At 40.4% G+C, this 19,938-nt stretch overlaps 3 protein-coding genes and 2 pseudogenes across 4 annotated transcripts; 4 read left to right on the top strand and 1 right to left on the bottom strand.

Annotated features, from left to right (window-relative positions):
* Positions 1 to 139: 139 nt before the first annotated feature.
* LOC103333428 (Protein kinase superfamily protein) lies at positions 140 to 3,915 on the top strand. Its single transcript, XM_016794320.2, has 4 exons — positions 140 to 1,253; positions 1,456 to 1,869; positions 1,968 to 2,015; positions 2,148 to 3,915. Exons 1-4 carry the CDS (start codon positions 140 to 142, stop codon positions 3,596 to 3,598), a joined length of 3,027 nt encoding a protein of 1,008 aa, XP_016649806.2. The 3' UTR covers positions 3,599 to 3,915.
* A 782-nt stretch (positions 3,916 to 4,697) lies between these two features.
* LOC103333282 (carboxylesterase 1-like) lies at positions 4,698 to 5,894 on the top strand (annotated as a pseudogene).
* A 902-nt stretch (positions 5,895 to 6,796) lies between these two features.
* Positions 6,797 to 7,824, top strand: LOC103333281 (carboxylesterase 1). Its single transcript, XM_008236099.3, has one exon. The coding sequence runs from the start codon at positions 6,847 to 6,849 to the stop codon at positions 7,777 to 7,779; it is 933 nt and encodes a 310-aa protein (XP_008234321.2). The 5' UTR covers positions 6,797 to 6,846; the 3' UTR covers positions 7,780 to 7,824.
* Positions 7,825 to 8,892: 1,068 nt separating this feature from the next.
* Positions 8,893 to 10,161, top strand: LOC107880089 (carboxylesterase 20 pseudogene; annotated as a pseudogene). The gene has a single exon (XR_016126610.1). The product of XR_016126610.1 is annotated as a carboxylesterase 20 pseudogene (transcript).
* A 4,872-nt stretch (positions 10,162 to 15,033) lies between these two features.
* Positions 15,034 to 16,864, bottom strand: GA20OX2 (gibberellin 20 oxidase 2). Its single transcript, XM_008236098.2, has 3 exons — positions 16,159 to 16,864; positions 15,746 to 16,067; positions 15,034 to 15,650 (listed from the first exon to the last, which is right to left on the bottom strand). The coding sequence occupies exons 1-3, from the start codon at positions 16,731 to 16,733 to the stop codon at positions 15,384 to 15,386; spliced, it is 1,164 nt and encodes a 387-aa protein (XP_008234320.2). The 5' UTR covers positions 16,734 to 16,864; the 3' UTR covers positions 15,034 to 15,383.
* Between the last annotated feature and the right edge of the window lie 3,074 nt (positions 16,865 to 19,938).

A 19,938-nucleotide genomic window follows, 5' to 3' on the forward strand; every position in this document is an offset into this window, starting at 1 on the left:
TCTACTTCTACAGCCCTACACTAATGGTAGAGCTTTCTTCTTTCTTGTTCTAGTTCTTCTCTAAGTCTCAGGTTTCTCTTTACCCAAACTCATTTAAGTATTTTTAAAAAAATAAAAAAAAACCTTGGGCCCATTTGAGATGGGTGACAACAAAGGGGATACGAGCAAGAAGCAGCCGCAACAACAACAAACACAGCAACAGCAACAAATTTCACCTTCTCCAAACGACCCCCTTGAAGATCAGTTACTACCAACAGAAATTACAAGACCACGCCACCATCAACCGCAGCCTCCACCGGCTGCTGTCCCATTCAATATTCCTGCCCCTTTGTTTGTTCCAAGTGGTGCAGCAACTTCATCTTCGTCACCCTTTGATCAGCAACACTTTGAGGCAGCTGTGAACCCCAAGAGACCTAGATATACAACAGGGCAATGGAAGCTCCTACCTTCTCCTTCTTCCCAAACAAAACAAACCCAAATACCAATTCTCTCCAAAGAATCAACCCCATCCCCAAACCCAAAGAGTACCCAATTACCCCAACCTCATGTTACACCTACCGGAGCAGCTTCCTCCTCAGACACAGCCTCATCACCACCGGCACACTCTCCTCTGCCTTCATTATCAGCAACCTCAGGGCAGGACACAAACAAGACCGAGGGAGATCTTCAAAACCCAGTGCACAACCATCAATTCAGAAAGGGAAAGTATGTGAGCCCAGTTTGGAAACCAAATGAGATGTTGTGGTTGGCCAGGGGATGGAGGATTCAATATCAAGGTGGGCCAGCTGGTGGGTCTTCAGATCATGGGTCCGGCTCATCTTCGAGAACAGAGCAAATACCAACGGAGACAGGTACCCCTCACACCAGAAGCAAAACAAGAGCTGATAAGGATAGGGAAGTAGCTGAGTTTCTTCAAAAGCATGGAGTCAACAGAGACGCAAAAACAGCAGGTACCAAGTGGGATAATATGCTGGGAGAGTTTAGAAAAGTTTACGAGTGGGAGAGAGGGGCTGAAAGAGAACAAGTTGGGAAGAGTTATTTTAGACTTTCGCCCTACGAGAGAAAGCTGCATAGGTTGCCTGCCTCTTTTGATGAAGAGGTTTTTGAGGAACTTTCACAGTTCATGGGGTCTAGAATGAGAACACCTCAGAGCAGATTAGGCTCAGTTGGGGACGATAGTCGATCGGCTTTTGTTGTGACAAGAAGTCTAACCCAACCGCCTTCTTTCAAAGAAGACGAGTTCCCACCCTCAGGTATATATATCATCCTATAGTATATTATGTACATTGTCCACAAACATATATATTTTTAATAGTTCCATCATCCTTAAACAATGGAGTAGATAATAGTTCTCTTATCATTTTTATTTTTACTTTTGGTTTTGTTTTTGTTTTTATTTTTTCTTCTTTTTAAACAATGGGTTGATATAATAGTTCTCTCATCATATATATGCAGGTAGCAAGAAGCAGCTAATGATCATGAGCGGTGGAGGGGAACCGTTTTACCATGGAGGAAGAGGGACCTTGCTAGGGTTTCATCATCATGATCAGTCTTCCCTAGACTTCACTGCAGGCCTCTCTTCGTCTTCTGCTTCCAAGGAGCTTCGTCGAATTGGAAAGATTCGAATGACATGGGAAGAATTAGTGAGTTTGTGGGCTGAAGAAGGTGAGCACCACCGCGGGAGAGTGAGGGTCCAAGGCTCGAGCTTCTTGAATGCCGACGAGCTCACTTTCTTTGATGATTCCATGGTTGCTTGCACCATGGAAGCCTTTGAAGATGGACCTCTTAGAGGCTTTTCCGTTGATCGGTTTGTGTCTGGACAACAAGTCAAAGTCTTTGGCAGAAGAAAGCCTTCGTCATCTACTTCTGGTAAAATTGACAGCATCTCTTAATTTGATATTCCCATATCAAAAAAATCTTTGCTTAATTCCACATATAACACTTCATTTTTATTTAATGCCAATTAGGCTTCAATGAAAAAGTCCAGCTTTCCTTACCAGAATCCTCTTCAAGATGTAAGTCCTAAAACCAAATTGAATTAGTTTGATCATATATTTTATTTGATGTTCAACTTTTATATTGCACATTGGTTTGGTTAATGTTACTATTATTATCACCATGCCATATATGCATGTGCTTTGTTGCAGCTATTCCTTCAACCGAATTTCAAGACCCAACTGAGTACTACGTGGGATGTCTTGGAGCCCCGCCACCATCGCTTCCGAGCTTACCCGAGCTCCAATGGTACTTACAAGAGCCGCCGCCGGAGGAACTCCGCTTCCCACTCCGAAAAGACGTCTACCGCGACCTACCACAAGGAAAAGAAATCTTCTTCACCACCTCAACCGAATTGCTAGACTGTAGATCCATCACGTATGACATCGTTAGCCCCATCATCCGAACAAACCCCAGTCTCAGTGCATCCACTGCCACAAGTAGAGACTCTTTCATTCCCATTTGGGACGACTGCATCAATAGGCTCGTCTCCAAATTTTGTTCACTCGAAATGGTCTTCATCCGCAGGCCCAACGCTTCATCACCAACCGAACCCTTACTAGATCAATGGCCGAACGTGACGGGGTTTGTTCGAAATTTTTGTTTATTTAGAGGAGAAGAAACCGATCAACTAAGAGACAGCCATGACATGAACCCATCTAGCTCAATCGTTGAGAAAATCTTATGGACCTACATGGACCTTCCTTACATATTCGGCTACTATGCAATTGGTTATGTGGTGACATTTTGTGCATTAAGCCGATCTCAAGATCGAATAAATCGTACTGATTTAGCCACCATTGATCTGTCCTCACCCTCAGAGAGACTCAAAGCCCTAGTCCCATGTTATCGAATTGCCGGCTTATTGCCATTGCTGGCCGATCGGTGCTTCAACAACACCAATTGCAACAAATTGCTTCCCCATAGTGATTTCGAGAGACTTGACTTGGGCAATGGAAGAAACATAGTCGAAATGACACCAACTACGGTGACTCGGTTTTTCTGCAACGTTCGAAAATGGACCGCGGTCAAAGAAATCTACGATTTTCTCGACCACAGAATACCCCATGCAGAATTTATCCACAGGTCGTTGGAAAAAGATTTGGGTTTGGTGTTCAAGCCAAGAGGGTACAAGTGCAAGCCTACAAACTGTGAGCAACTTGTGGAGGCGCTCAAGTACGTGACCAAAGCTTTAGTGGCACTGCACGACTTGTCATTCATGCACAGGGACATAAGCTGGGAGAAAGTGATGAGGAGAACGGAAAGGGAGAACGAGTGGTTTGTTTGCGGGTTTGAGGAGGCGGTGGGGGCTCCGCAGATATATCCTCGACGAGCGGTGGCGGCGGGGGAGTTGGCGGCGCGTGTGAGGCACGCACCGGAGATGGAGAGAGGGTTGCATGGGGTGAAAGTGGACGTGTGGGGAGTGGGGTATTTGGTGAGGAGCTGTGGGTTGACAGGCGTGCCGAAGATGCTGAGGGAGCTTCAAAATCGGTGTTTGGATCAAAACCCCGAGCAGAGGCCGACCGCAGCCGATTGTTACCACCACCTGCTGCAGCTGCAGTCTTCTCTGCAGTCAGCCACAGCTGGTGGGGCTCTGATGTGACCCTCTCTCTCTCTCTCTAACACATTATTGTTATTATGTATTTATTATTATGATTAATGAATTGGGGTTTGTTAAAGTTCTTATACTTTTGTATGTGGAGGGTTTTTGGTTGGTTTTTAAATTTGATGCCTTAAAATGAAGAAAATGGTTTTGGGTTTTTCGGGTGTGTGTTGGGGAGGTGAAATGGCGGCTGTTGCACCTGCTCTGCTGGGTGCAGAGGCAGCTCCTACGGTTAGTTCCATCAAATCAAAGGTGAGGAAACGCAGTTGGGTAGACTGAAAACTGATGGGTATCATTGCAGACAGTGTTGATTGGTACGTAGGTCTGGGAAGTGGGCTTGGTATTGGTATAGGATTTTATATAGGATAAGGCATTGTTTTGTTTGGACATGGCATGCACAATATATATCCTCTTATCTTAAAATCTTGAACCTAGAACATTGCAGAATCTCTTCTCTATTTTTTTTAATTTGTATTTAATTTCGCATAAACACATCAATAATTCTCAGAAAGTCTCCCGCCAAGATTTCCAAGTTTAGATTATGAATAGGGACACAAGCCTAACCCTTTTACCTTTGGGAAAAACAAAAAAAAGCCTAGCATCTTTAAGGTTGATAAGTAATGGAACGCATGAAAGTTAGCGTTGTTGTTGTGTATCATTTCTAAGCTACTTGTTTACCAAATGATCCAAACCCTAGCTATCATCCAAACACAACAACAGTATAAATATCTGGCTACAGAATGAGTGCATTTCCGCAAATGCAAAACCTAGTTGCTCTGCCCTGTGGGGCCAATGTGTCTCCATTTTCGCTTCATTGCCCCAATATAAACACAACTATTGCAAACTTTCCAATCAACATTTCACCATATACTTCCTGTGGTTTCTGACCTTTTTGCAACTTAATTTTATCCGCCATTTACGCCCTTTTTGAGTCGCATAAACCGTACACAGCTCCAAGATTGTGTCTGACAATGACATGCAGCTTTAAATAATATTGATTTAAACAGAAGCCTCCATCTAATAATTACGGCTTGTTCAAAGTGTAAGAAACCATCTGTAAGCCCAGACCCAACAAACCTCACCTATAAATAACCAGGCCCACATAAGCACTTTCGCCCCCGGATTATACGAAGCACTATTAACAAAGGGACTTGAGCTCAGTCTGCTCCCTCCATTAACAAAAATTACAATGGCCGATCAAATGGCAGCGTCCGATTCCAATCCCACCGTTGATCCTTACCATCACCTCCAGATTGCACCCAATCCGGACGGCACCATCACACGCTTGGCGGAATATCCAAACAGTCCACCCACTTGTGATTCCAACCTTCCCACCCCAGTCCTCTCTAAAGACATCCCCATCAACCAATCAAACAACACCTGGGTTCGATTGTTCCTACCCCGCCATGTACTGGATCAATCCCCCTCGCCCACAGCCACACCCACTACCAAGCTACCTCTCGTGGTATTTTACCATGGTGGAGGCTTCATAATGCTCAGTGCAGGCTCAACCATCTTCCATGATTTTTGTGTGAATCTTGCTATTGACGTGCCCGTGGTCATTGCATCCGTCGAGTATAGGCTGGCTCCGGACCATCGGCTCCCGGCGGCTTATGACGATGCAATGGAAGCGTTGCACTGGATCAAAACCGCGCAAGACGACTGGTTGACAGACTATGCTGATCTGTCAAATTGTTTCCTCATGGGATCCAGCGCTGGAGGTAACATAGCCTACCACGCAGGACTCCGTGCAGTTGTGGGCGTTCACCATCTCAACCCCTTAAAGATCTGAGGGCTAATGTTGCAGCAACCATTCTTTGGTGGGACCCACAGAAGTGGCTCCGAGTTAAGGATGGCCAACGACCCCGTTTTGCCGCTAAGTTGTTGTGACCTGATGTGGGACTTGTCATTGCCTCGTGGGTTTGACCGTGATCATGAGTATTGCAATCCAACGGTGGGTGGCGGTTCCAAGCACTTGGATGAAATAAAGGCGCTTGGATGGAGAGTTTTGGTAACTGGATGTGATGGGGACCCACTGATGGACCGTCAGATTGAGTTGGTGAAGATGCTAGAGGAAAAGGGTGTGCAAGTGGTGGGTCGTTTTATCCAAGGAGGTTGTCATGGAGTTGAGGATGTTGACCTCTCCAAGGCACATGAATTGTTTGCGGTTTTTAAAAGTTTTATATTCCAGCTCTAATAAATAATTATCTTTCGTTCAGGACTTCAAGTTGTAACGTGATGTTTAGATTTACTTCTTATTTTTATGAAAAATGAGAAGAGTATGTCCATTAAAATATTTTACAACGCTTACGAAAATTGAGCCAACCCAGAAGATTTGGGGTCATTTTTTAAATCAGTCACGGAGTTTTTTTGCCAATTTACGCAATAACATTTTAAAGTTTAATCAATTTACACATTCAGTTAATTCGATGACTTAATTTTCTGTTAAGTAATAACGTGGCAAATGTGGATCCACTTTGGTCCAGGTCCATCTGTAAGCCCAGACCCAACAAACCTCAACTATAAATAGCGAGGCCCACATAAGCTCTTTCGCGCCAAAGGAAGTTGCCTAAATTTCAGTTTCTCAAAGACTTTTAACCAATTTTATATTAAATTCATATACATGTGGTAGGCGCAGGATAACATAAAAATAGATGTGAACTTACTGAATTACCCTTGACATTTATATTAATTAGTTGTAGAGTACCGACATGACAATGGTAGGAAATTGACGTTTGTATAAATTATGTGGTAGACAGTCGTCATTGTATATTGTGGATTTGTTTGGACCTGACAAGTAATTTCCGAAACTTAATTTTCAAGGATACATCATCATCTATATATATAAACCAAAAAACAGAGAATGATGAAACATTCAAAATACCAAAAAATACCCTTGATTAATACAATTATTAAGAATTAAAATTATTAATTAATTGAGGATAATATGGTAAATTTTTTTTCTTCATATTTTTTTTAAAAATCAAATAATTGATCCTATTTTTATGAAACACAACTACCCATTATTATTTTTAATTCTAAAATAAATTTAATTTATTTTTTAAAAAAAGCCTCTCTTACAAGCGCGAAAACGCGTGCAGAGAGGCTAGTCTCAATAAATAATATTAGGATCCAATTAATTTAAATGAAACAAAAGAATTAAAAAAAGTACCCATGTTGTTGGGTGACTCCTATAAGAATAAGAAGAAGAAACCCAAACTACCAAGTAAAAGATTATATGTTGAACCATGTCCAAGTTGATTCCCAACCCAGACGGCACATACACCCGTCTCATTACACTTCCAATTGTACCGGCCCAGCCCGACCCATCCTCTCCAACCACTCGGGTCCTCTCCAAAGACATCTCGGTAAATCCGAAAACCGAAACCATGGTACGACTATTCCTCCCCCGTGAGGTCCTCGATTTACCCGGCCCCAGAATCCCTCTCATTTTTTACTACCACGGTGGCGCCTTTATTTTCTTCAGTGCCACGTCATCCATCTTCCACGAATTCTGTTCTACCATGGCTCTCCAACTCCAAGTCCTCATCGTCTCCCTAGAGTACCGCCTCGCACCCGAACATCGTCTACCTGCGGCTTATGACGACGCCGTGGATGCGTTGCACTGGATTAAAACCACCAAAGAAGAGTGGATCGTAAAATTCGCTGATCTTTCCAATTGTTTCTTAATGGGTACGAGTGCCGGTGGGAACCTGGCTTACCATGCTGGGCTTCGCGCTTGTGAAGTGAGTGATCATCTTGACCCTCTGAAAATCAAAGGGCTGATATTGCACCATCCGTTCTTTGGTGGGTCCGAGAGGACCGGGTCGGAGATGGTGATGGAGGATGATCCAATTTTGCCACCTCGCGTCTGTGATGCCGCGTGGAAATGGGTGTTGCCTCTGGGCGCAGACCGTGACCATGAGTATTGCAATCCGGCCGGTAGTAAAGAATTCGAGCGTTGCGTTGCGATTCGGGTAATGGGTTGTCGGGTGTTGGTTGCGGGTTGTTTCGGGGACCCGTTGATTGACCGTCAGATGGGGTTGGGGAAGATGTTAGAGGGGAAAGGTGTACGGACAATGACCCATTTTGGCAATGGTTTTCATGGTTTGGAGGTATCTGACCCGTCCAAAGCCCCAGCCTTGTTTATCGTCTTGAAAAACTTCATATATGAATTATAATTACCTTTATACAAATTTATAAATAAACACAATCTTAGACATGTATTTATAAAAAAACTCAAGCACTATTTAAATATAGAAACACACTCAAAATCAACCCCAAAGTCAACTTTTTGGGTGTGTTTATAAATGGATTTTGAGTGTGTGTAATGATGGGTTTTGGGTGTGTTTATAAAGTGTTTTGAGTGTTGGGTTTTTTTATAATTTCAACCTTCATTTTGGGTGTTTTAGTGAAACTCCCTTATCGTTAATGATTAGAAAATTTATTCGGAAATTTTATCCGATTATGAATAGTATTGAAACGTAGGGACCCGGAAATCTTATCTGAAAATATTATCCAAATTAATTATTGAGTAAAAAAATTTATGAAAAAACAAAAAAATAAATAGTAATCGCTTAGTCATGAACGGTGGAAACACAAAATACTATTTGCAAGGCAACCACTATTCACATGAATAGTGGCAATCCTAACTCCCTCTTGCCATGGCTAAAGGCAAATGAGTGGAGTTGCTCTTAGAGCGATTCCACGAGGCCCCCTTGCCTCGGGCCAGGGAGATTTTTGCAAAATTGGTTTCCAACGGTGAGTCAAAGCACAGTGGAGTGGGTCCCATGCAACTGGCCGCCCAAAGGCGATTCACCGAGGTCCAAAACACAAGCTAGTCTTGTCGAGCGTCACCCACTCATTGGATTTTTTGATTGCCACTTAGCATCGTCTGGGCTCTCCGATCGATTTTTCCTCCAATCCAACGGCAACTAGTTTTTTTGCAATAAAATACTGGAAAAAATTCTGAATTTTTTTTTAAAAAATACCCAAAAATTAATGAATTTTTTTCTATAAATACCAGCCATTTTTTTTTTAATTTATCTTAAATTTGAAATTAAAAATTTTATCCGATTATGAGATATGAATAGTATTGACACGTAGAAAACTGAAAATCTTATCTAAAAATATTATCCAAATTAATTATTAAGATAAAAAAAATTGTGAAAAAAATAAAAAAAATGAATTGTAATTGCCCTTTACCATGACAACAGGTGGAAACAGAAAAATACTATTTGCATAACAACTATTCACGTGAATGGTGACTGCCCTAACTCTCTTTTGTCATGGCTAAGGGTAAATGAGTGGAATTGCTCTTAACCTTAGCCTTTTGGGGTGGACATGCTCTGAGTCAAAGGTTTGGTAGCCACTATATAGTTTAATCACTACCGCATCGTTACCCGTCCATATTAATCATCTTCTCTGATAATTAACAAAACTAAACAATGTCAGGTGCAGGCGAAGGTCAAGCAGAAGACATCTCCACCGTTGATAACTATCAGCGCCTCCAGATTGCACCCAACCCTGACGGCACCATCACCCGCTTGGCCAAATTCCCAGAAAGCCCACCCACGTCCGATCCCAAGCTTCCCACCCCAGTTCTCTCCAAAGACATCCCCATCAACGAATCAAAAAACACCTGGGTTCGAATCTATTTGCCCCGCCACGAACTGGATCATTCCTCCTCCTCCAAGTTACCTCTCGTCGTTTTTTACCATGGTGGAGGCTTCATTTTATTAAGTGCAGCCTCAACCATATTCCACGATTACTGCGTCGGCTTTGCCACTGATGTTCCCGTCATCATCGCATCCGTCGAGTACAGGTTCGCTCCAGAGCATCGCCTACCAGCGGCCTATGAGGATGCAACGGAAGCGCTGCACTGGATCAAAACCACCCCAGATGATTGGTTGAGAGACCATGCTGACCTTTCAAATACTTTCCTCATGGGCATCAGCGCGGGGGGTAACATAGCCTACCACGCAGCACTTCATGCCGACGTTGACCGTCTCCATCCGTTGAAGATCCATGGGCTGATATTGCAGCAACCCTTTTTCAGTGGGACCCAGAGGAGTGGCTCCGAGTTGAGGTTAGCGAACAACCCCGCGTTCCCACTGAGCTGTTCGGATCTGATGTGGGACTTGTCGTTGCCTATTGGGGCTAGTCGTGACCACGAGTATTGCAATCCGACGGTAGGGGACGGTTGTAAGAAGTTGGATCGAAAGGCGGTTGGGTGGAGAGTTTTGGTGACTGGCTGGGATGGGGACCCATTGATCGACCGTCAGATTGAGGTGGCGAAGATGTTGGAGGAAAATGGTGTACACGTGGTGTGCCATTTTGCTGAAGGAGGTTACCATGGGATTGATATTATTGACGCCTCCAAGGCCAAGGCACTGTTTGTGGTTGTTAAGAATTTCATATTTTCTCAATCGGCTAGGTAGAAATGCTTTTTACTTCTGAATGTTGCAAAATAAACCATCAAAATATCTTTTTAATGATGTAAGAACTTGTAAGAATGCCATCTATAACGTATGCCAATAAAATGAACCTGAATGTTATCGATATATGTTTGATGCACATTCATATCTCAGATACATGGATAAATATTCTTAATCACTTATCGAAGTTACATGTCCTTGCTAAACTAAGGGTTCAAATTTTCAATAAACTTGTACCATAAATATTTCATGAGAATGTTACCATGCAAGTCTGAAAACGTTGGGCTACTCAAGCAATCCATAATTTAGAAAAGTTTTAGATATGTGATCGGCCTTCCATGAGAATCTTAGTTGGGTTGGCCCAGCTTTAAGAATCCTTGAAAAGGTGAAGAATAGCACTAGAAATTTCAGTTTGTTCGAGTCCAGTACCTCCACAATTTGTACCTGCGAACATTTAAGATGGCTCCTTTGTAGACTGTCCATTTGTATGTGAAGCTCAGATATTCAGTGGACGGGAAAATCATATAAAAGTGATACAACAAAAGATAAATGAAAAGCACTTGTAGACTTTCTGTGTTCTCGTCCGTAAGTACTCTCTCGAGTTCAATTTATTTTCTCTATAATTTAGATTGTCGATTATATTTAAAAAAAATGTATTTATTCATATGAATAGATGTTCGAAACTCCAGACATTCAATGAATATTAAAAAAAATATATCCATTCACATGAATAGATGTTCGAAACTCAAGACATCCAATGAATATTTGTGTGTTATATAGTTTTCAAATTTCCAAATATTCCAAAAAAAGGGTTACCACTCATTCCCAATTCCCAAAGTAACTCGAAACCACACAAATTGAAACCAACAGAGGCTACATCTGATGGGCTTTAAACGCTTGGTTGTTAAGTAGCCAAATATACTGAAAATCTAATTCATTGTGGTCATTGGTCAACCATATTCGAAGAGAGAACAAAACGTAATATTATCACGCACGATACGAGTGGGGCACCAGAATCATGCTCTAGAGATTTGGGGGGCAACTTCCACTGGTCACATGTCATAAACCCAACAGTTTTTTTGCTGTTGGCCATAACCCCACAACACCAATCCTTTTAGTATCGGGCCTCAAGACTGGACTGGCTAGTTATTCAACGCATAATCCAAAAGGAATAAGTATAAATTTTTAATAATTAGCAATATATATTCTAACAAACGTGGGTTATGTCGTTTGGTCAGGAAAGTGTATTCGTTTTGGGTTCGAATCTCACTTTCTTAGATTATATTATGATAATTTAGATGATCACATTATAAGAAGAAGAAAAAAAACATATAACACACTCGAAAATAGAAATTTGTTAACTGAAATGTATAATAAGAAACATTGTACGTACTAAATGGAATAATTAAGTTGTGGATATTATATATGAATAAAATTGAGAAGAAATTGTTTGACTTGTCGTTTAGTTGGTATTGTGGGAGAGGGGCCAGAGGTATAGATGGCGTGAAGATAAAGCCGGCAGGCAAGCAAATGGAGAGGGGTTTTCGAAATTTTGGCTGGGAGAAAGGGGGGCAAGGCCGCCGTTTACCCACGCCGCCACTGGGCATACATGTAACAAATGGTGGACCAATATATATATATATTTAATGGCCACGCTTCATCTGAAAAAAAGAGGCTAATAATCTAGGAAATTAATGAAAGGAAGCCCAAAATTAAACTTAACTTAATGAACTATTTAAATTGAATTAAGGGATGTTGATTATGTTGTTAATAAAGAAAGAGGAAAAAGAAAAGACCAAAGACAACAAAAAAATTAAGGAATGGGATATGCGACATTAAGAGTCTAGAGTTTATAGACAGCCTAAAGATGCAGACAAAACCTATTCAAATGATGACAACTGGATGTAATAATATAATCCACATGTCATTGTAACATGACAAGGTACGTAGCATTGTGGCATAATATACTAATTGTAAAAGTACAAAAGTTGTTGAAAACAAAATAATGACGTGAGTCGAGTCCGAGTTCCAACCACATATGATAAGTTAATAAAGAGCTGAAAGCTTCGTTTTCTTATATGACGGTATCTGTATTCTGTACATGTATCGACGTGTAGATATGGACTTGAGTCGTTCTTATGCACTCAAATCCTATCATGTGACAAGAAATACAAACAAATTAAAAAAACAAACAAAACTGGATCACGTAACAAAATCACCAAACCCTAATTTGAGATAGGTACGTGGCGAAATCTCCTCCTTCCATTTACACACCAAAACCAACTATTATATAATTTCGCATTTTTTCAGAAACATATGTAATTGTTGTGTAAGCTAGGACGTCATTATTAGTTTAGTTTAATAAAAGAGGAAAAAGAAAAATACAAAAGAGCAATGGCTGGTCCTCGTGTATATATATATACGTACAAGGTACATGTATAACATATGCATGCATGTGCAAGTGCCGTATATGTTAATGTAATCACTTTCAGCATGTACATGTAGAAAAGAGAAGATAAGAAATCTGAGGGGTGCGTTGCGTATGTATGAGGCTTGGGCTTCGTCGTCTTCCCATATATATATATAATCCCAATCGATATCAGATATCAGATATGAGACATCATCAGATATCAGATATCAGACATCAGATATCAGACATCGATCACTGCATGCATTGCTCTTTTCATTGTAATTTGTGTATATCACACAATCGCAGTATATATTGCTGGAGGAAAAGACAAAGACGTGGAAGAAAAAGGATTGTGTGTGATTGATTAAAGCGTTGTCTTTGTTGGACATCCTGGCACGTAATTGTGAATATCGTCATGGAAAATATCAGTTGATCTGATAGATCATGCTCTTTGTCGCCATGTGGGTTCATTCTCAAAACTGAAAAGCAAATTTAGTCGAACAAGATTAAGATTAGGTTAGGAAGGAACTTGGGAGCGAGCGAGCTCGTCTGGCAATCTGATATTCAATATTATCATCTTGTGATTGTGATCAATTAATCAAGTGAGCTTCCTGTTCCTGTTGCTGTTCCTATTCCTATTCCTATTCGTCTATATATAAAAATAAATTGTTATTTTTACTTAGGGAGTTAAAATGATTAAATGTTCCTTGTCGTACATGAAGAAAATGACACAAGACAGATTTATAAAAAAATGAGCCGGGCAGACCTAAAGCTCTGTTAGATAGAGACGGAGGAGCTAAACATATATCATGATTAAACCTCCACGAGCCATTTCGATTTGATTTATATATAAAAAGTAAGCTTTGTTTTCTTGTGTTGTTTCTCTTCCTTTTCCGTCATGGGACGGTTTTTTTAATTATGTGTGCCACCTCAAATTTCTCTTTTGTGATTTACTTGTTGAAATTTGTAGTAAAAACAAGAATGTTTCCCTTTCCAATTTGAAAAAAGAGAAAAGAGAAAACATGATTCACGTTCCCTAATTATAATTAATGCACTCATATAATTGTAATGTCAAATGCATTCGAGTGAGTGAGTGAGTGAGTGAGTGAGTGAACGATGCTCATTATTTCTCCAAGTCAGGGTCATGGTGTCGGGGAGCTTCTTCTCTCATTCAGGGGCCAGAGCAGCAGGGGTCTGCATGAAACGTATTGGCTTCCTTCTGCGACTCGTCGTTTGAGTCCATATTTTATTCGAGTAATTAGCTGAAGACAGACAGAGTGCGTTTAAGGAGCAATTAAGAAAGGGATTAGGGGGTTAAGTGAGAAAGAGGAACAAGACAAAGAAAGGTACAGATAGATAGGGGAGAAAGGGGCCCAAGGGCAGGTGGGTATCCATGAGAGAGATCCGAAGAGTTGTCGTTTAATGGATCAGAGAATAGTTGTGTGTTGTGCACAAAATGTTTGTGTTGGAGAGTTGGATTAGAAATTCAGAAAGAAAATGGAAGAGAGAGAGAGAGAGAGAGAGAGAGAGAGAAAAGTGTAGTGTGGTGCCAGAACAAACTACAGATGGTTTCCACGTGATGCGGGCCTTTTGGAAGCGAGTACGGGAATGGGACTGTCATTGTCCTTACCTGTGGCGGCTGTGCCTCTTGCCTTTCCTCCCTTTCATTTCATTTTCATTTTCATTTTCATTTTCATTTTCATTCGTTATCAATTCCTTCTCATATAACCTTAGCTACTTGTTCCTTGTCACGTACTATAATATCGGCCCCGCTCCGCTAAGGCAATTAGTTGGGGTTACAAGTTAGAACCTTTGTTACTTTGACTAGGCATGGTATTTTTCAACCTTGTTAGTAACAAAACTTGTCTTAAACAATAATTATGTGATGAACGCGAGCTTCATGTCATGTGGGGACAGACGTATGCCACCCCTATCTCTCATGTTCAAAATTAATGTTGTAATATCATCCGAAGAATGTTGCAGCATTTAAAGACGAACACCAAGACAATTTTAGCTAGTATTCCTTTGCTTTCTTTTATATATATACATTGCCACACAAGCCTCCAAATCTCAGGTATTAAAAAAAATAACGAATAAATCCAAGAAAAAATGCATTTAATTAAAGTTTTTTGCGCAGATGAATACACTACAAAGAAAGCTCTGTCAATCCTCCATGGATTCTAGCATCCTATTACTCTGAATCATCCATTAGGGTGGGCCATCTTTTCCATTGGATTTTTCTCTACCTTTTAACCCAACCCATGTATTGCTTATTGGTTATAGTGCGACCCACTGGCCATTGGATTTAGTGATGGACGGTCATGATCAAATCAATCGTCTGCAAACTCATTAATTATTATGTAATTATTGTTCTTAACCACTTGAGTCACAATTTAATTAATTAAATTGTTAATTCACAGTTGATAACTGATTATGATTAACTAAATAAATTAAGCTGCTTAATTAATGATGGCACCATGTACATTGTAGTTGTAGCTAGTAGCTAGTAAGCTAGAGTAGAGAGAGAGAGAGAGAGAGAGAGAGAGAGAGAGTGAAAGGTAAAGCTACATATATATATATATATATAAGTTATAACCTTTCTTCTACATTATAAAAGTAAAAGAGTACAAAAAAAACTGGAGTGAAACCAGCTCTTAGTTTATTGGTTCCTCATGTCACTTTTTTTTGTCTGGCTTTTTGTTGGTCACCAAGAAAAACTAGCTAGCTAATTACAAGACCCAACGGAAACAGTAGGAAAAAAAAAAAAAAAAAAACTGGCTTTTCCTCTAACTTTGCCTTTGTCCTAACTCGTTTCAAGTTTTCAACTCTTAGCAAAACTCTCAGGCCTACCGCCTCTGTTCATCTCCTTCAATGATGTCATTTTCTCATAGTTTCGGCAGGAAGAAGACCCCATACCCCATACCCTTTTTGTAAAAATTCAGCTGCTTTTCTGTTGAAGCCAGTTTGAGAAGACTTGGAGAGTCTTCATGTCTGCTCTGTAATGCTTTTGTGTGAACTCCAGCAGCATAGGCCATGTGAAATCTGGATATATTCTTGCGCACGAAGTATCATCAACCAGCCCATTTGGTGGCTTCACCACCTTATCATCTCTGGGACACAAGAAGAATGCAAGAGACTTCCTTGGTGTTTGGCTGTTCACCACTGCCCTGTGCAAGCAGCTCTTGTACCTCCCGTTTGAAAGAGCCTATAAATTAAGCAGCAACAAAATTAATCAGCAACAATTTTTTTAATAAAGTCGCCGAAAAAAGAAGAACGATTTCAAATGCTGCTGATGCTCACCATGAAAGTGTCACCAATGTTAACAACAAAGGCATTTAAATTTGGGCTAATGGAATGCCATTTATCATCCACAAACACCTCAAGCCCTCCAACTTGGTCTTGGTGGAGAATAGTTAAAGATGTTGGATCGCAATGAGGACCGGTGCCTAAAGTTTGATCAGGTTTCTGGCACGGTGGGTAGTAATTCAGCCTCATTATCGAATCATTGTCTTCGAAAAATTCCTTGAAATGTGCTCTGTCAACTCCAAGGCTCAATCCCAGAAGCTCCATGATCCCAATAGAAAGAGTGCTCATAGCCTCACTGTAATCTTGGTACACCCTCCTGAACAAAACCAGAAGAACATCATATTATGGTAAGAACCAATTAAGGAAATGAATCAATTAATGGGAAATTAAAGTAACATTGCGCCTACCCGAATTCCTTGAATTCTTCTCCCATTTTACTGCAGAGATAATCTTGGACGATACTGGATGAGCTTTTGTCTGCAGAGTAGCGAAAAGAAAGAGTCTCCTTCCATGGAAGTTTTGACGAGAATCTACCAGTGAAGCTGCTGGCATAGCCACAGTGCTCCCCTACTAGCCTCTGCGCTCTCTGTTTTTCAGACAGAGGCAACCCGAAAAAATCATCCATGTAGCGATGAGCATCGGCTATGAGTTGATTATCAACACCATGATTCACAACAAGGAAAAAGCCATGCTTTTGGCAGGCCTCGCCTACAATTGTGGAGGCCTTCGTTGCAGCTTGTTTGTTGCCAGAGAGAAAACCACCCAAGTCTATAAGAGGGACTTGGAGCTCAGGGGTGTTGGCGCAGGGCTTTTCCTCATCAGGCCATATGAACTGTTCTGGTATTTCGGTCTGGTACCTGAGCACTGAGGCATCAAAAACTAATGGTTTTTGGTCATCTTGTTTGTGCTCTGTTTTTAGGGAGGGGGGTTGAGCCATGGATTGCGTGCTTCTTCTTGTTGTGATCATGCACTCAATTGCCATTGCATTAACTTAACAGATAGAGAGAATGGGATGAATTGGTTCTGAGGCTGACTGATATACAGGGAGAAGGAGGGAGTGAAATAAGTTTGAGAAGTGTGATGAGAGAAAAGCCAAGGCCGGTTATTGGGTGGATGAGTGAACAAAAATTGGAATCTTATAGCTAAGCCCTCTCTTCCTTCGCATTATATTGTTTGCAGGAAAGGACTTTTAAAAGGGGAAAATTGCAGGGTGAGGGGCCTGACAATAGGCAAAATTGGGAATTGGAACCCTCTTCAAGAAAGTTTATTGTCTTTATTGTTGTTTCCAGAAAGCGTTTCCCAATGGTTTTGGCATTTCCTTCTGTGGAGGCAAAATGCTAATGTCACCCACTAAATCGTACAAAGGTTTTAGTGCCATTACTAGACCAGCAAATAATACCGTGTGCACTATTTTCAATCAGAAAGAATACTTTTCTAAATGATTTGTGAGTGTATGCTATATATAGTAAATTATGTTTCGATGTGTTAAGTTACATAATTGGACCAACCATTTTCAGTGCCTAGGAGAGAGCTATCAAAATTGAGTAACCAATTCCCCAAGTTTAGCTTGGTCACTTCAAATTTGATTAATAGTAAAGTTATTCTGACACAAAAATTTGAAGGTCATGCAGAGGTTTTGCAATCAGCAGGGGCTATAATAACGGCCTTGGCTGCAAATCCGACGTTAGGATTTAGGAAATGGCAAACAAATGCAGAGGAGGAAATGACAAACAAATGCAGAGGAAGAAATGACAGACACAGAGGCTAAGGAATTAGGGGCTAGCATTGCATGTCACTTGGAAATTGCTTGGGTTGCATGCCATTGCGACCTGGCAAGCCATAGTGATTTGCATGCCGCTAGAACTTGCCAGACAGATGGAACAACATGCAGAGGCAAAGTACCTAGGTCGCTTGCATGTCACTAGAATTTGCCAGATGAACAACACACAGAGACTAATTAAGGTAAGAGGTGAAACATGCATGTCACAAGGATTTGCCTAATGTACAACATGCAGAGACTTGTCATGGAAATAGCTGACCAAAGGGTGGCCTTAATTAACAGTCACCATCTGTAGTACTCTGTCTGTAGGGTCTAATTTGGTGACAGATGTATCACCGCATGCTGTCAACTCAGTAAGATGGTTTTGAAGATATTATTTTTGAAGGGCATGCAAGGAGAGGAATATTTTTTATAATGAACACGAAGTGGGAAAATAAATGCTATGACCATCGCGTGTGTGTTTTGTTGATAGAAGGAGTCGACCAAGACAAGATTTTACAGTAGAGAATATATATGGTGTCCTTGGAATAGATTTTAATGGACAAGAACAAGTTGAACAGTGCCTTCTACATACTTTAGACTTAATTACTGATGAACAAGCAAAGCATCACAAAGAGAGAAATTGTATTGATTCATGAGCATTTGCTCTACAATAATGCAGGATCAACAAGCATAATAAAAAATCTCAATTTACCCCCTGCAAATTTTCTTGGTAAACATATACACCATGTAGTTTTAAAATCTCAATTGGTAGATGAATTCTCTCCACTTCTCCTCTTCTCCTCTTGAATGTGGGAAAAAGTAGAACTTGACCCGTTTGTGAGTGAGTGGTTGTGGTTGTGGGGGAGACAATACTTTGATTGTTTAATAAAAAATTGAAAACAAATTCATTAATTAAGAAGTTAAGGGGGTTTACCTCTTGATTAATTAATAGCTTGCCACGATTCTAATAATGTGTTTATTTAAATCTTCCATTAGGTGGGTAGTACAGTAAAGGAGGTGGCAATCAAGGTCAAGTGATTAAAGGCAACTCGACAGCATGATACTGGTGGTGAGGTGGTGGGTTTGAAACACACTGTCGTGCGTGTGCGTATATATATATATGAATATGAGCAGCAGCCTATTAGTTTTGCGCCAAAAACCACCAGTCCCTCAGAAACTTGATTGCTTTCAACAACTTGAAGTAGAAAAGTGACTGTGAGTGCCATATGATATATATCGTCGGCAACGGACTTGAGCTATAGCCTTCCTCCATTTTCCACTAAAAGATTGGTTTTTTTTCGCCCCATATATGCCGTCTCATCAGACATCTCCTGGTGGACCTTTTAGGATTCTGGTTTCTAAGAAAATTGGGGGGGTGCATTGACAAAATCCCAATTGATATTATAGGTCAAGAATTAATATTCCAGAGTGCATTGACAAAATGGCCTCCAAAGGACATCATTTTGCAGCAAAAATGTCAAACTTGAACTGGTCTCAGTCACAAGTATCGTGATTTCTTTCTGCTGTCTATGCTTAGGGGAAAAAACAAACCCAAAATTATATATATATATATATATTTTGGTGTTGGGTGTATTTGTGTGTATATATTTATATTTTGTTAGAAAATAAAAGTGGTGAACTGCGTTTGTCACACTTGCAACAAGAAGGAGAAGTAGAAGCTCCAACGAATCATACAAAAGAAGGGACAAAGAGTTATGTGGCAATAGAAATAAAATCTTTTTCGTTTCTATGCAATCTTTATTCTCCTTTTTTTTACCTTTGTAAAATGTGACAAAAGAAAGTATAGCCACAAACATGCGTCTTTGTCTTTCTAAGTGATATCCTCTTCATGAGTCGACTAGCTACTTGTGGTTGCCATTTCCACAGACACCAAAAAGCTAGCAACTGCAGAATATATGCATACAAGTATTGCTGTTCCAACACAGTTCAGTACTATATATCTAAGCAAATCTAACTGTGAAATGCTATCGATAGTCGTTCACACACTACTATTGATTGATGATCAATCAAATAGATGACAGTCACTTTTGCGTCGGCAACTCTTAATATATAACATAATCAGATATTATAATATAATCAAATGGACACTCCAAGAAATAATGAGCCAGTAATTGACCAAAGTTGTGGAAATGCAATATAAAATTGATGCTTTTTCACATAATTTATGTGTTCTGTGACTCTGTCCCTTGATTGAGTGTGACAGAAAGAGTTGAAAACAAGAAATGCCGGTAGCTAAGTTTTCACATCATTTGCATGTATAACCAGTGACCACTATTATTCCTTTGGGGGGGGTGGTGTGGGGAAGTATAACCACTAATTCAATGGTACAAAAATGATTGAACAAGTAGCTTGTTGTATAGCCATTTTGGTCCTATGTAAAGCTAAATATACTCAAATCATTCAA

This window comes from Prunus mume, linkage group LG5, assembly GCF_029339155.1.
Source record: "Prunus mume cultivar Tortuosa linkage group LG5, ASM2933915v1, whole genome shotgun sequence".
Classification (NCBI taxonomy): Eukaryota; Viridiplantae; Streptophyta; class Magnoliopsida; order Rosales; family Rosaceae; genus Prunus; species Prunus mume.